Raw genomic sequence first — 13,608 nt, 5'->3', positions numbered from 1 at the left:
TCGAAAGTAGAACTGAAGTTTAAATCACCGCCTTGCAACTTTGGGATATCGTGTTTGACTTGAACCTTAAACTCAAGTTAACATACCATTGAGATGCCTTTGTGTGACCCTTACATGGCAATTTGCTCCTACCTTAAAACTGCGCCCCCAAAAATGTTGCACTCTGAAATTGGCTAAAGTAAAACACACCCAGGAAGCGTTCGTCACAGATTGCAGAGGGTGCGAGTGCACACACACACACACACAAAAAGGAAGGAAGGAAAACGTGTATGAAGGCAGCGATCGCATCTGCAAGCTGACTTGTCTCCGGTCCGCTGAGCCAAAAGGTAAGCACTTGTAGTTTGTACGATTTACATTTTTTGTATCATGACAATTATTCCACACTCGAGGGGGGAGTGTCCAGTCTGTCTCGTTTAACAAAGCCCGACTTGTCAGAAAATCGTCTCGTTCTTGACGTTGTTCTGGCTGTCAAACTGCACTAGATGGACTTTGTGCTCCCTCCTGTCCTGCCATTGACGATACATGATGGCGCTTGCCTTCTGGATTTCCTCTGCAAAACCTTCTTTAAAATGTCATGTCAAGGCAAGTCAACGATGTGTGCAACTAAGCCTGAGAAAACAACTGTGAGAGTTTACTGCCATTTGGACTGCGGTGGTCATTGTGGCTTGTTTTTAAGGCCGGGGTTGGGGGTCGGGGGCTTTCAAGAAACTCAGCATATGGTGAGGAAATGCGTCAACTGCCTCATAGTCAAGCATGAGGTTTAAGTGTATTTTCGCTTCTTGGACGACCCGTCATGGCTTCAGAAATGCCAGGCCAATGAGTCACCACACAGCATGTACCATCATTTCCATCCTAGTACTGGTTTGTGTTAGTGTGAGATTTTAGTTTTCAAATCTCGTTTTAAGATACAAACATTACGTTTGAATGGATTTTTAACCCGTTATCCCCAAACAACATCATGTAAATTGCATTTGTTTGTCATCAAAACCAAACTGGAGTCATTTTCAAGAGTACAAGCCATCCTTTGACGTTTTCAAAGCCTTCAATGCACCAAAGGGAAACATTTTACATGAAAAAAAAATCCTGTCACACCAAACAAGTGTCTCAAAAGGTGGTGTAATATACAGTATATCTACCACATATGAATTTAATGAAACCTATTTTAGTTGAAAACGAATTTTTGTTGTGAATGAATGGCAAAAGGATACTTGTAGCTTCCGCCACCTAGTGGCAGCCCCTTGAAATGTTTTGCCTGCTCCTGGCGGAGATATTTTTAAAACTGAGACACCCCCCCCCCCAACCCCCCACTCCCATACGCACACACTAATCTGCATGATGAGCAATAGCCATAATTGACCTTAATATGAATCAAATAGAAAAACAAAACAGATACGAACGGGTAGAAAAAAGGAAATCACTTCCTACCTTGTTGTGAGACCTGGCACTCGGAGGAAGAGGAGGCTCGCTTTTCGTAGTTAGTTCCTCTGCGTCTTCGGTTTGGTAAAGATTGACTCCCGTGCTGCAAGCTGTGCTCTCAAGTCCTGCACTTTTGTGGCACGCAAAAGTGTTGTTTTTTTTTGCAGGGAAACCCGTCTCATGGCTCCCGTGTGCCGTTTTGAAATACCGCTCCAGGTTCGCTTTCTTCGCCAATGCCACCGTTGCATTGCAAATCAAACAAACAGGCTTTGAATGAAAGTAAAACCAAAAAAAAAATATCTTGCTCCCACTCAGGGTGAAAATGGTACGTCTTGGCTCGTTTCCACAAACTCATCGGGAAGGAAAGTAGCTATTGGCTGTCGTAAAAGTCGCCAAATGATGTCGTCAGGGCGTGTGACTTAATTGGGGGATGTTGTTTTTTTTTTCTTTTGTAATTTTTATTTGTTGTTGGTGAGGGGGGTGGGGTTGATTTATTTTAGACAAATAAAAGTTTATATTTACATCCAGTCCTGACAGATTCTTTACTCTAAACATGAACGTCGAGCTGGAAAACGAGCGTGCGGGAGACCCGAACTACAAAGCGATCAAGAATGCAAAGTTTGGCATTTGCTTTTGGGGGAGGTTCAATAGACGTCAAAAGTGACAGGGGGAGTCAAACTCATTTTGTAGTGACGCCCTTGGAGGGCCGTGATGAGTTTCGGGAAACCATATAAACGTTGAATTCCCTCCACATATTACATACACAGCGCACAACAAATTGATGAATAACTAGTTTTAAAAGCACAAGTCAAGAATAGCGACCGTTATTGTGGATTACATATGACAATTTGAAATTTTGGTTCAGCCTTTAGCAAGCATCCTGGAACGTGACATGTTTGATTTGCTTTCAAGTGTGACCCAAAATGATGTGGCGGGCCAGATGTGGCCCCCGGGCCTTGACTTTGACACCAGTGATCTACACGTTCAAAGAATGACTTGCAGGTCTCTTGCAGTGAAGATCGTCAATGGGAGATAACCTCGCCATGCGCGCTAATTGAATCTCTCAGCTCCAGATGACGGCGAGGTGTCAGAGGCGTTCAGGATCCAGTGCAGAGCGAGGGAAATGGCACGTCGTCAGGAGGACCGGCGAGAGGGACAAATAACTGGAGACTCTCATTTGAGGATGGATTTTATTTTGCTTCAAGCTCTGGAGAGGGAGAAGATCTTGGAAGTGCTTCGGAGAGACAAACTCTTGCGCGCAGTGGAAGAAGACCGGATCAGGCGAGTAATTTTATCTCCCAAGAAGCCACAATTACAAAGGCTGAAATTGGTGAATTGGGTGGCCTTCCTTTGCCACCAATTTAAAACCTAACCGTTTCCTTTCCAACAATGACGGTTTTGCCAACGCAGGAGGATGAAATTCCATCTCCAGGAGATTCGAAGGAGAGGCGCAAAGAGCCCCTCCAAGGAATACGGCCAGCGGACGTGCGCCCGCTGCCAAAGGCCCCTGGGAAAGTTCTGCAACACGGGCGCCATTTGCCGCGGATGCAGTCACCGAATCTGCGTCAACTGCCGCGTGCCAGTGAGAGAAACGGCGTGGAAGTGCACCGTCTGCTACGCTTACAGGTACACAGCGCCCGAAGCGCGAGACATCGATTCAGTCCCAATTCACCCGATGACCTTTCGTGCAAATCGGGGACGTTCCGGTTAGGCGATGGCGGCCTCATTTGAATATTGAACAGATATTGTAGCCGACAACCGCTTTGTTCCGTCTTCGTAGAGAAGTCAAGATTCAATCTGGAGACTGGTTTGTAGAGGAAACGACAAAGAAATTTCCTCCTCTCACAGGTTTGTTGAAGCTAGTGAATGGACATGTGGAATCGGGCACCGGACGTACAATTAGAATAGATGCGTTCTGATTTCCACTGAATGTCCTCGTTTGCTTCACAGACAAACATGAGACGGTTGGGGAGAAACTTTTAAAGACGTACAATGTGATGAGGTATCTTTAATTCACTCCGTGTGTGAATAATGTGCCTCGATGTGCAAGGTTTGGATTGCTTTTTTACATGTCTTGATATTCTTTCTGGACAGTTACATAGCGATTGTGCCACCAACACCGCCGGCCTACACGGGATTCGACTTGGAGGGGAGATCGGGGGTAAAGCGAAAGCCGAACGGAGTTGAGCGTACATGCAAATTATACGTACGGGTGTCTGGAACTTTGTGTGTATAATCATCAGAATTCCAACAAGTTCAACGTTCGAACCAAATCGGTAGAAGATCATCTGTTTTCATTCACCAGCAATGTTGGAAGTAAGTCACCAGTAAAAGCTCAGTAGAATTCAAAATAATCCGTCGCAAATTCGAAATGACCAAATTTGGTGCACGGACGTTTAAATGACTTTTTTCCCATATATTTATATATATAAATGTGACACTTTCTAAAGATACGAATCGGCGAACCGCTACTAACAGTTCGGGAAATGTGCCTCCATATTGAGGCCAAAATTGCATCAGGTGTGACAGCAATAGTGTTGCACAAAATCCCGTGACGCCACCAGATGCTCCGATAAACTGAAGTTCTTGCGGTTTGCAGAGATGTCCTCATCGCAAAACGATCTCGCAGCGAGCCTCCTGAACGTCGGCCGCGGCAAACATTTGCTCTCCGCCACCCAGAAGAGCCTCTCTGACACGAACCTCAGCAAATCCGTCCAAGTAAACGAAGAACTGGGTCGAGTATAAAAAAAACCGGGCACCGGAAGTGAAACATTTTAACACTTGACAAACGTTCCGCTCAGCTCTACCACGCTCCAAGTCTTCCCGACCTGTTCAAGAGAAGCAAAGACAGCGACCAGGACGGACCGGAAGAAGAAGAAGAAACCTCCAATAGTTCGGAAAACTATGCTGGAAAGCGAGTGCGTACAAGTTAAACACACGAGGCTAGCTTTGCATCTGAACCATTTCGTCATCCCTTGATTCTATCTGGTTATCTTGATCTAAAATTATTATTATTATTATTATAAATGTCTTCAGGGTAGCATCAGCACCGAGTGCAACCTGCTCGAGAGTGTCAGCGCCAGCGGGGACATGGAACTGGCGCTGGCCTATAACTCCACCACGTCCTGTTTGGAGATCACCATCGGAGCGTGTCGGAACCTCCCCCACGGAGACACCGCGAAGGGGACGTGTAACCCGTAAGGATAGATCGGGGTAGTGCTGCCGTCTATTTTGCCGCATGTCCCCAAATGGCTCTAAAAAAACACAAGCACTGTGTCCACGTGCAGCTACGTCAAATTCTACGTGATGCCACCCAAGAGTGACAAGCGCAAGACGGCAGTTCAGAGAAACACCATCCATCCCGTTTATAATGAACTATTTCAAGTAAGACCCGTTAAAACGCTTTTAAAGACGATCATTGCTCCTTCGTAATTGTCAGCGTCGACTCGACTAACCTCACGTGGCTTTTTGCAGTGTCACATAGAGCGCCATCTGCTGACTGGAAAGAGACTGCAGGCCTCGGTGTGGCATTCAGAATTCCTGCACCGGAAGGTTTTTCTGGGCGAGGTCCTCATCCCGCTGGATGGTTTTCAATTTCAAGACAAAAACCTTCAGCGCTTCAACTGGTACCCGCTGAGTCCGCAGGTAAAAGCACACGCAACATTTAGGGAGGACCGTTCGTGTACGACTATCGGCGCCGAAATTAGAAAATGTTAATTACAAAAAAAATAATAACGAGACACCTTCTCCCCAGCTGAGTAAATATCCAGAGGAAGGCGCAGAGGAGCAAAATGGAGGAGACCTGCTGTCCAGATTTCAGTCCAGCTTCAACAGTCACTGAATAACCGCAACTCCAATGACTACTTTTTCGTTATAATTATTCAGATGTTATAAATGATTAATGATTAGCAATTGAGAAAATGTAAAATAATGTCATGTGTGGCAGGTTAAGTGTCTTCCGTGGCCTTCCTGTACGATGTTTGCATGTTCCTGCGTGGCTTTTCCCCCAGGAACTCCGGTTTCCTCCCACATTCCAAAAAATGATGCGCGGCAGGTTCACGGAACGCTTTAAAAATTTTCCCCTCGGCCGTCCGTACGATGATGAAGTGTCCCCCGAGCGTAAATCGCAGAAACTGATGCTAGTCATTTGTTTTGTTCAAATAAATGTGTATTGTTCTGACTGTGAAATTAACACCTACAGAACGACAGCTCATTTCAATCAAAGATTTGCTGCTTTGTGGATGGACCGGGTTAGGCGTGGAGATGTTTACGAATACATGGTCAGCTGAAGCCACTAGAAGAGAGCAGAAGGGAAAAGATTTCTGTAAATGTCAATAAAAGCCCAGAGCCCCCTTTGGGGTAGCTTACCTCCAGCACATTGAGTTTGATGAGTCCATCTCCATCCTTGTCAAAAGCGTTAAAGGCCCCTACAGGAGACACAGAACTGGCATATTTGCATCTATCTCCACGTGCGCATTTTTAAGACGACCGTGCGAGGTATACGTACTGAACATGCCCTCCAATCTCACAAAACAGCAGATGTAGCTGTCAAAGTCAATGTTGAGGCGCTTGTCGGCGTAGCGCATGGCGATGATGTCATACAACTGTTTGTTGAGGTGGAGGCCTTCGCGGGCGAGGGGGGGGCGGCGCAGGGGATCAGATGAACATCGGCAAAATGTCACGGCGCATCGTACAAGGGGATTTTCTGCGCCGCCGCTCACCTGCGTCATTCACGGCGTTTCTCATCTCGAAACTGCTGATGGAGCCCGTTTGTTCTTTGTCGTAACCTTTGAAGATGACCTGCAAACCCGCATCGGCTTTTCAAAGCCACGTCGTGGTCGTGAGATGATCAAACGGTGAGAAACGTACATGCCACTGCTTGATTTTCCGCCACAAGTGCTTAAACTCCTGTAGGTTTAGTTTTCCTGTGCCATCTGTCTGGAATTTGGCTCAGTTACGGCAAAAACGTCTCGCGTCTGCAACTGGAATGCAAAACTTCTCACGTTCATCATGAGTGCAATCGTGATTGGTTAATCCGGCTCACTGAGCATTGCCACATCCTCAGTTAATAAGAGGATGTGCACACTTATGCAACCACGCTACTTTTGTTGTACTTCCCTCTTGAAGATTTTTTTTTTCCATATTTAAGTGGCACATTAATGGTGGCAAACATTCTGAAAGGATTTATTTTGGTTTCATTTTTAGAAAATGCTATTTGGACTTTTCATATCTACTGCACTTACCCGCCTATTATATTTGAGCACTGAAAACCCGAAAACCGTAAATGAAGTTCAATGAGCCTGGTTATTTACTCCCCCATAAGCTCGCATATCACCAGCAGAGCGCGAAGGATACGTCCATCAGGGCAATCATACTGCGACACGTCTCCAGGCTGAAACCCTCCATCGTCTTTCCGTGCGCTGCAGGAAAAGAAGCACATGTTGAATGGGTTTGGGGAGGGGGAGGGGGAAGGGGGGTCTTGACACCGGACGGTGTTTTTCACCGCCCACTCACATTTGGAGAGCACGTTCTTCATCATGGTCTGAAGCTCATTGGCGAAGATCTGCATATCCTGACCGGGGGCATGAGCGGTATGTCAAATCATAATAAAAACAATCACGATGATAGCCGACGTGATAAAAGTCTGCTCGCTTACCTCGCCGGCTATTTGTTGGTACATGACGCGGAACTGTTTCTCCTCTTCAGTTTCTTCCTCGGGCTGAAGGAGTTTTTTCTGCTCAACAGGAGAAAATAATCCTGGCTAGTTGCGTATGACCGGTTTATCCTTCAACCGTACCGCGTACACCGCATAGTTAGCTTTGTACGCACGGATTATTTATGCAACTACAAACTACTTGCCTGCATGACATTTTACAAAGAACAGGCATAATTTTTCTATCCGGTTGCTGTGCATCATATATTATATAAACATCACCCCTCCGTTAATGAGAACATGAGCACATAAGGGGAAAAAAAAAACAAAACAAAACAGGTGTTGGAGTCACTTGAGATCAGCTGGCCAGGGAGGTCAATTCTCTTATTCCCAGTGATGTTATCTGACCCAGTCCCGATTACGTTTCAGAGCCATAAATGACGCAGGTTTTCATCAGATACGTGCTGCATGGCAAGTATGATTAAGCGACGGGCAGCTCTAGTGGAAAAGGAAATAAGGTTACTTTGGGCGTCTTCTTTTTCTCCCCCCGAATGCCGTCATGCAGGATTTCTTTGTTGGCGAATGCTCGGTCGGACACATACACAATCGGCTGGAAAAAAACAAAAACAAATGATACAAATTGGAGAGTTAGTCGGTGTGTGATTTACTTTCTCTGATTAGTTGTACGGTCTGTGCCAAAGGTGTCAGTGGTACAAACAGGCATTACCTTGTCCTTCCTTTTCTTGTCGTCCTGATGATGAATAAGACGAGGACAGTGAGATGAAACGGATTAGTCGCGAGAGACCAATGAGGAGGGAAAAATATATCAAGAGAGGTTTGACCATGGACAAAAGTATTGGGTCGACCCTTAGGCTCGCATAGATTACTGCAATATCAAAATAGAACCATTATGTTCACTTGAAATGCACTCTAGCCACAGTCATGGGACAAACCTTAGTTTGATTAGTCCCGATTGTGTCGTCCACTTCCCTGTGAAGAACACATAAAAGAAAAAAAAAAGATATCAAATCCCATTGACTTGATGTCATGTGACACCAATGAGCGACGGCCGTTCCTTACTCTGAGGTGCTCCTGTTTTCGGAAAAGACCCTCAGGATGAACTGGCCCTCCTCGTGAGGCTCAAACGTAGTGGGGATGACGACATATTCACCCGGTGGCAGCCTGACACGCTCTGTGATTTCGCGCAGATTCATGTAATGTTTGCATTTCGCCTTGGAGACGTTATAAAGGAAGAAGTCCTTCTGGAGATGTCGATTGCAGCCACACATCTAATGCATGAAAGAAGAATGTCATCCAACACTCGTGTCCAAAAATCGAATTCATTGGCATTCGTAGAGAAAGTTGAGGCTTAAAAAAAAAAAATCAGGAGCTTGGTGCCCCACCATTGTTTGTCATGGTTTAATATGATTTGTAGCACATGTTGTGAATTCACTTTTGGTTGCATACCTCTTTTGGCACCTGCAAAAGAATGAACAGAAAAATCAACTGTTGCGTGTGCCCTGCTCGTCGTCTGAAATCGTGCGACGCAATCATTACCTCGTAGATAGAAAAGCCAATAGTGAGGAACCTGGGCCCGAGCTGCTTCTGAATGCGGCGACCTTTCTGCATGAGAGCCACAACCACGGTGCAGAGGTCCCGCGACTCCTCTGGGTCGTCATCCTCGTACAGCCGCAAGTGATACTGAGGGTTGGTCCAGAAGGTATCTTTCAAAAATAGCATGGAATGGAAGTGTTTAGCATATCTCATTGTCATTGAATAGATTAAAATCAACATTAAAAAATGTAAAAATCAAATTGCAAATATTGGACAAAAATAACAGATACTGTTCATAGATATTGCAGAGGATAAAGAATATATGCCTATGAGTATCGTCGTATACTCTGCCGCATGTGTTGCTACCACTGGTATTCAACCATAGGTTGCTTCAAGGTTTAGAATGACCACACGACTGATGCCAGTTTTTGTGTTAGCATTAAGCTAGCGGGCTTTCGATAGACAACATTAATGTGGATTGTTGAAATACTCGGCTTTGCCACCTGGGAAGTTCCTGCAGCCCCCTGCTGAGCTGCCTCGGACCCATCGGCCCTCGTTGACGGACTCGTTCCAGCTGTGTCTTTCATCACCATGCAGCGTGTCGGGGGTCAGGTTGCAGATCTCCAGCTTGGTGTAGTTCCTCTTGAAGTCGTCAAAGGACATCCTGGGCGGGAATGTAAAAGAGGAGGCTTCCTGTAGTGTTTTGCTTAGCACTAAATACCTTTTCCAGATCACATACAGTACATTGATCTCTACTGAAATGATGATGCACAAATATTTACTTAACCCTAGGTAAAATATTACATACATATCACCTCACTGATCGTGCTTTTGGTAAAAAAAACAAATTCACGAACATGGATTCAACTCACCAGAACTCACTCTGCTCAACAGTTTGCTTTTTAAGGTTGTTCCTGTCTGCAATGGAAATCGTGGACCATTCTTTTGAGCTGGGGGGGGGGCAAATATAAAGAGTTGAGTTGGGTGTCATTTTGCAATTTTGGCACTTCTGACGACCTTCACTGCATTCTGTATTTCATGCAGGACAACAAAAAAGACACATTATAGGCACAAACGTTTTTTCCAGATTTTACTTTGCGCTCCAAGGTCCCTTCCATAGCACTCGGCCCCAGGGATTGCGCAAGCGGATTAGGCGCATTTTGCTGTCCTTTGCAACCTCGTCACACTGAGAAAGAAAACCGAATTTCTCATGATCACCTTGTGACTCATTGTCAAAAGAAAATACACGTGGCGTCAAGTTACCTCCTCCAGGGCTATGATGGAGTAGGCGTGTCCCCGCACCAGTCCAAGTTCGGTTTTAGACTGCATTTCACTGGGGGACGTAACCTGGGTCACATGATAACTTGATGGACATTTATTACGTCTGCCAAGTTTTTGCCAGTTGTGAAAGAATGTGGCTGTTCATACTGACCCGGAGATTTAAAAAAATAAAATAAAATACATGTGTCATTTTACAAACTTACATCAATGGAGCACCCCATCAGCGAGCCTCTTTGCAGGGCCTTCCTCATGATCTGATAGATCTCTTTGGGCGCCTCAGACAACTCAAAAAACTCGGTGACTCCTCCTGTGAAGTCCTCCATAGCTTCCAGAGTGTTCCCTCCTCTCAGGGCCTCGTAAGAGCCATTCAGCCTGAGAGCGGCCCAACATGATACAAATCGGTGCTGATTTTTTCCCCCCTCCCGATTGTGTTCTTTGACAGAAAGGGAAAGCAGGAATTCTTACTTGGCATAAGCTTTTTCCAGAAGAGCGCTCCAGAATTCGTTCTCCCGGAAGGATTTGGTGAACACCAGCCGGTTGTTGTAGGTGGGGATGCGGTCGTCAACAACCACATCGATCCACTCGCCATAACGCCAGAACTGAGGATGGAAAACATCAAGGGATTGTTTTTGGGTGACACACACGGTGTAACAGTTGTATACAGTATAACTGCATACAGTAAAAAAAATTTAAGTTGCAATTCACAATGGTTTGTATCCTTTTCTGTGCAAGATGTATGCAAATTGTAAGTAAAACAATTTAAATTCGAAATAACTGTGTTTAAATGAATATTCAAATAAATGAAAATTCCAACACAATGACACAAAAACACGACTTGCTCCACTCCATTAAAAAAAACATCCCGCAATATTGCTGACATTACTTCAAAGTACTGTATGCAGACAGTGCTGAAGTAGAACAAAAACAGTTGTTTAGTTGATTATTGCAACGTACAAAAAAAAAAAAAAACCTACCTGGAAATGGAAGATTCCGGCATAGTTTTCAGTGAAGCTCTGATCCCGAGGAATCACTCTGTAGAGAAGCTTCTCGTTCAAAGTCAGACAGGCGATGGCGGCGAGCAGCCAGCAGTCACCTGTGAGCAGCAGATACAAACGGATGTGCTCCTAACATGTTTTTATTTTCTTAACTGCTATAAGAGACCATTCACAAAAGTCACAGTTAAACATGTCAATAAAGAACATTTATTGGGAAGCAGAGTTTTGCAGAAGCAATAACGCCTGCTCTTGAAGAGGGATAAATATGAACGACAGTAAATGCTGGCATGTGTGCCACTTATGTGCAGGTGTGATGCATCATAATTTGCATTACCCAACTCTCCCTGACAGATGTCCGTCCTGCTGGCTGCATCCACGATGAATTGAGGGTTTTCACATATTTCCTGTCATGGAAAAGAAAGAAAGTGTCATTCATACCAGAATCGTAATAATTGTACTCACGTGGAAGAAATGTAGGATTCTTTGAATACCGGAATTGTAGTTGACGCACTCAGCAAATTCTATTTTAGCTCAAGTAAGCACACCAAGCTGTCAATTATTGCAGGTTATTATTTGAAACTGAAATTATTCCAGTTCGTCTTCAGACACAGGCAGTGGGAGATATTTAAATTGTGCAGGGAACGCATTTTTTTTATGACAGCCACTTTGTCTTTGCTTCTGTGTCGCTGCCAATGCATCAAAAAATTCACGAAACTCAACTTTTTAATCCTCATCATAGCACTTTTAAGGAATGAATAAATAATCAATAATAAAAAACAATCGAAGGAAAACAAACACGAGTCAGTCTACTGTTGTTTCCGTTTTAAGCCTAGTTGGATAACATGGCCGAAAAACAAATACCAACCACGTGATCTAAAACCATCTACGGAACGTTACTAAGGACAAAAAGTCCTAATTTCGTGCCCAGGTCAAGTCTAGCTATGTGCATAGCCGATGTAGTTATGAAACAATAATAATAATAATACATTTTATTTATAAGCGCCTTTCAAGACACCCAAGGACACTTTACAATAACAAAAATCTGTGTTTGCAAATCTAAAGATGATATTTGCTGTGACTGACAAAACTAGGGTGTAACTCCCGCAACCAAACCCCATCTGGGACCTCTGAACAGCATTTGTCACATATTCAGAGGCAAGCAGCTGCTTTGGAATTCTTGAGGTCACCACCTCTCAAATCCAGGCCAGCTAGCAGCTCTTAACTGCACATCTCTGTTATGGATGCCTGATACCACTGACTGGAACTAATTAGCTGTATGCAGTGTGCAACGGTATCACATACACACACAAAAAAAAAAATAGCTTCATGTTTTGAATATAGGACATACTCCCGAGATAGGATTTCCATTTCTCCGATACCCAGTTGGGGCAGCCATGCGTAATTTAAGTGAAATAACACACTTTATTAGTGCTATTATTAGTCGTATCAAAGCACTTAAGAACATGTTTGTAGTGTTTATCAACACTCTCAGAGCATAATATTCGGTACACTTGCACAATGTCATAATATCCAGTGTAAAAAAAAATACAGTACTTTTACAAAACAATATTACAGTATGTTTATTATTACAGCTCAGTTTATGCAGTTCAGAATGATGCAAACTACAGCTATAATAATAAACATATTGTTAAATGAATCTAAATTTGATAATGGCTTTTGTTTTGAACAGGCAGATTGACTTATTTTTAAATTCAATATTCATATGTTCACTATCATTACATTGAGCAGATGTACACCTAAATGTTGGTCATTTACATTTCTGTCTCTGCTTGCCAAACGTGTTCAAGTTTTAAAATATTATCCATCATAAAATGGTATTGGTCATTTGTGACTGATACTTCTAAGTGTACTCATAATAGAGGTGTTGCACTACTAACTCACAAAACCCCCCCCACACACATTACGTGAGGTAAAACCTATATGCACTAAATTTAGAAACCTGTAGGGCCAACCAATGATGTATTAAACGTGCACATGCTTTTTCTGCTGATATAATTGCATGACATGTGACATGTGACATGAGAACCCGGACCCCCATGCAGATGGGTCATGTGTCACCATGACATCCCGAGTGATGAGAGAGCATTCTCTCACCGAGGGTCGTTTCCACACAAACTTCATTGGGGGCTTCTGGTGGCTGTAAAAGAGTGAGGAGTCGCAGGCCGGGAAAAGAGGGTCCTCGAAGAGCACCTTCTTTTTCACATATTTGTCTCGCAGCTCCATGAAAGTCTTGAGACGCTTGGCATCCCTGACTGCCTCGTTCCTGCTCAGGATGGCCGAGTAGATGGAGTTTGCTCCGGCGACGGGATAATCTGCCTGGTCGTCGGGCACTTGCGATGCTTCCGTTTCTCGAAGCACTCGCACGTTTGTATCCTCCACCAGAGGCAGTTTATGATCCAGGTCCTCCATATTCTTTCCACTCATTCCTATAGATAAAAGCAAGGGGCAGGGGAGTTCAATCTCAAAATACTTAGCTCCGGTGATCACTTGTAGTTCAAGTTGTCAGCTGTAAATTGTGACACCCAAGTAAACTCTCACACTCTTGGGCGCGAGACTTAAATATAGGTCCCTTACAAGGAGGGGAGGGGGCTTTTGGTTGGCTCACTCTAAAAATACACATCAGGAGAAAGAGACATGGTTGACACAGCATTTCTGAACAATCCCTGAACGCCTTAATAACCATTCACG

General features: G+C 44.3%; 2 protein-coding genes across 5 annotated transcripts; one reads left to right on the top strand and one right to left on the bottom strand.

Annotated features, from left to right (window-relative positions):
• The first annotated feature begins 222 nt into the window (after positions 1 to 222).
• On the top strand, positions 223 to 5,608 carry sytl3 (synaptotagmin-like 3). Its single transcript, XM_052053273.1, has 13 exons — positions 223 to 326; positions 2,484 to 2,697; positions 2,827 to 3,042; positions 3,197 to 3,264; positions 3,367 to 3,408; positions 3,510 to 3,577; positions 3,660 to 3,732; positions 4,016 to 4,134; positions 4,218 to 4,334; positions 4,453 to 4,613; positions 4,704 to 4,800; positions 4,891 to 5,061; positions 5,171 to 5,608. Exons 2-13 carry the CDS (start codon positions 2,540 to 2,542, stop codon positions 5,255 to 5,257), a joined length of 1,377 nt encoding a protein of 458 aa, XP_051909233.1. The 5' UTR covers positions 223 to 326; positions 2,484 to 2,539; the 3' UTR covers positions 5,258 to 5,608.
• On the bottom strand, positions 5,563 to 13,461 carry capn3b (calpain 3b). Of its 4 annotated transcripts, XM_052053257.1 has the most exons (23): positions 13,015 to 13,460; positions 11,234 to 11,303; positions 10,879 to 10,997; positions 10,370 to 10,503; positions 10,108 to 10,276; positions 9,887 to 9,970; positions 9,718 to 9,809; positions 9,496 to 9,573; positions 9,127 to 9,287; positions 8,627 to 8,793; positions 8,537 to 8,548; positions 8,150 to 8,358; positions 8,023 to 8,059; positions 7,797 to 7,820; positions 7,593 to 7,679; positions 7,073 to 7,150; positions 6,931 to 6,988; positions 6,772 to 6,836; positions 6,286 to 6,354; positions 6,138 to 6,216; positions 5,924 to 6,040; positions 5,785 to 5,843; positions 5,563 to 5,710 (listed from the first exon to the last, which is right to left on the bottom strand). In XM_052053257.1, exons 1-23 carry the CDS (start codon positions 13,342 to 13,344, stop codon positions 5,684 to 5,686), a joined length of 2,325 nt encoding a protein of 774 aa, XP_051909217.1. In that variant the 5' UTR covers positions 13,345 to 13,460; the 3' UTR covers positions 5,563 to 5,683. The 4 variants fall into 4 exon arrangements, 3 of the variants coding, with proteins under 3 accessions (XP_051909217.1, XP_051909218.1, XP_051909219.1); XM_052053258.1 differs by lacking the exon at positions 7,797 to 7,820 and having other exon boundaries at positions 13,015 to 13,461; XR_007960138.1 differs by lacking the exons at positions 5,563 to 5,710; positions 5,785 to 5,843 and having other exon boundaries at positions 5,964 to 6,040; positions 6,286 to 6,350; positions 13,015 to 13,461.
• Positions 13,462 to 13,608: the final 147 nt, after the last annotated feature.

The sequence above is a fragment of the Hippocampus zosterae genome, chromosome 19, assembly GCF_025434085.1.
Source record: "Hippocampus zosterae strain Florida chromosome 19, ASM2543408v3, whole genome shotgun sequence".
In the NCBI taxonomy this organism is placed as follows: Eukaryota; Metazoa; Chordata; class Actinopteri; order Syngnathiformes; family Syngnathidae; genus Hippocampus; species Hippocampus zosterae.
This window is presented reverse-complemented; position numbering and strand designations above follow the sequence as displayed.

What these genes read in the sequence shown, in the direction of transcription:
- sytl3 (XM_052053273.1), top strand. Translation starts at nt 2,540, where the DNA reads ATGGCACGTCGTCAGGAGGACCGGCGAGAGGGACAAATAACTGGAGAC. An exon ending in GAAATTTCCTCCTCTCACAG is followed by an intron (nt 3,265 to 3,366) that starts GTTTGTTGAAGC and finishes TTTGCTTCACAG; the next exon opens with ACAAACATGAGACGGTTGGG. An exon ending in GGTACCCGCTGAGTCCGCAG is followed by an intron (nt 5,062 to 5,170) that starts GTAAAAGCACAC and finishes CCTTCTCCCCAG; the next exon opens with CTGAGTAAATATCCAGAGGA.
- capn3b (XM_052053257.1), bottom strand. Translation starts at nt 13,344, where the DNA reads ATGAGTGGAAAGAATATGGAGGACCTGGATCATAAACTGCCTCTGGTG. An exon ending in CCATCATAGCCCTGGAGGAG is followed by an intron (nt 9,810 to 9,886) that starts GTAACTTGACGC and finishes TTTCTTTCTCAG; the next exon opens with TGTGACGAGGTTGCAAAGGA. An exon ending in GGGCTGCAGGAACTTCCCAG is followed by an intron (nt 8,794 to 9,126) that starts GTGGCAAAGCCG and finishes TATTTTTGAAAG; the next exon opens with ATACCTTCTGGACCAACCCT.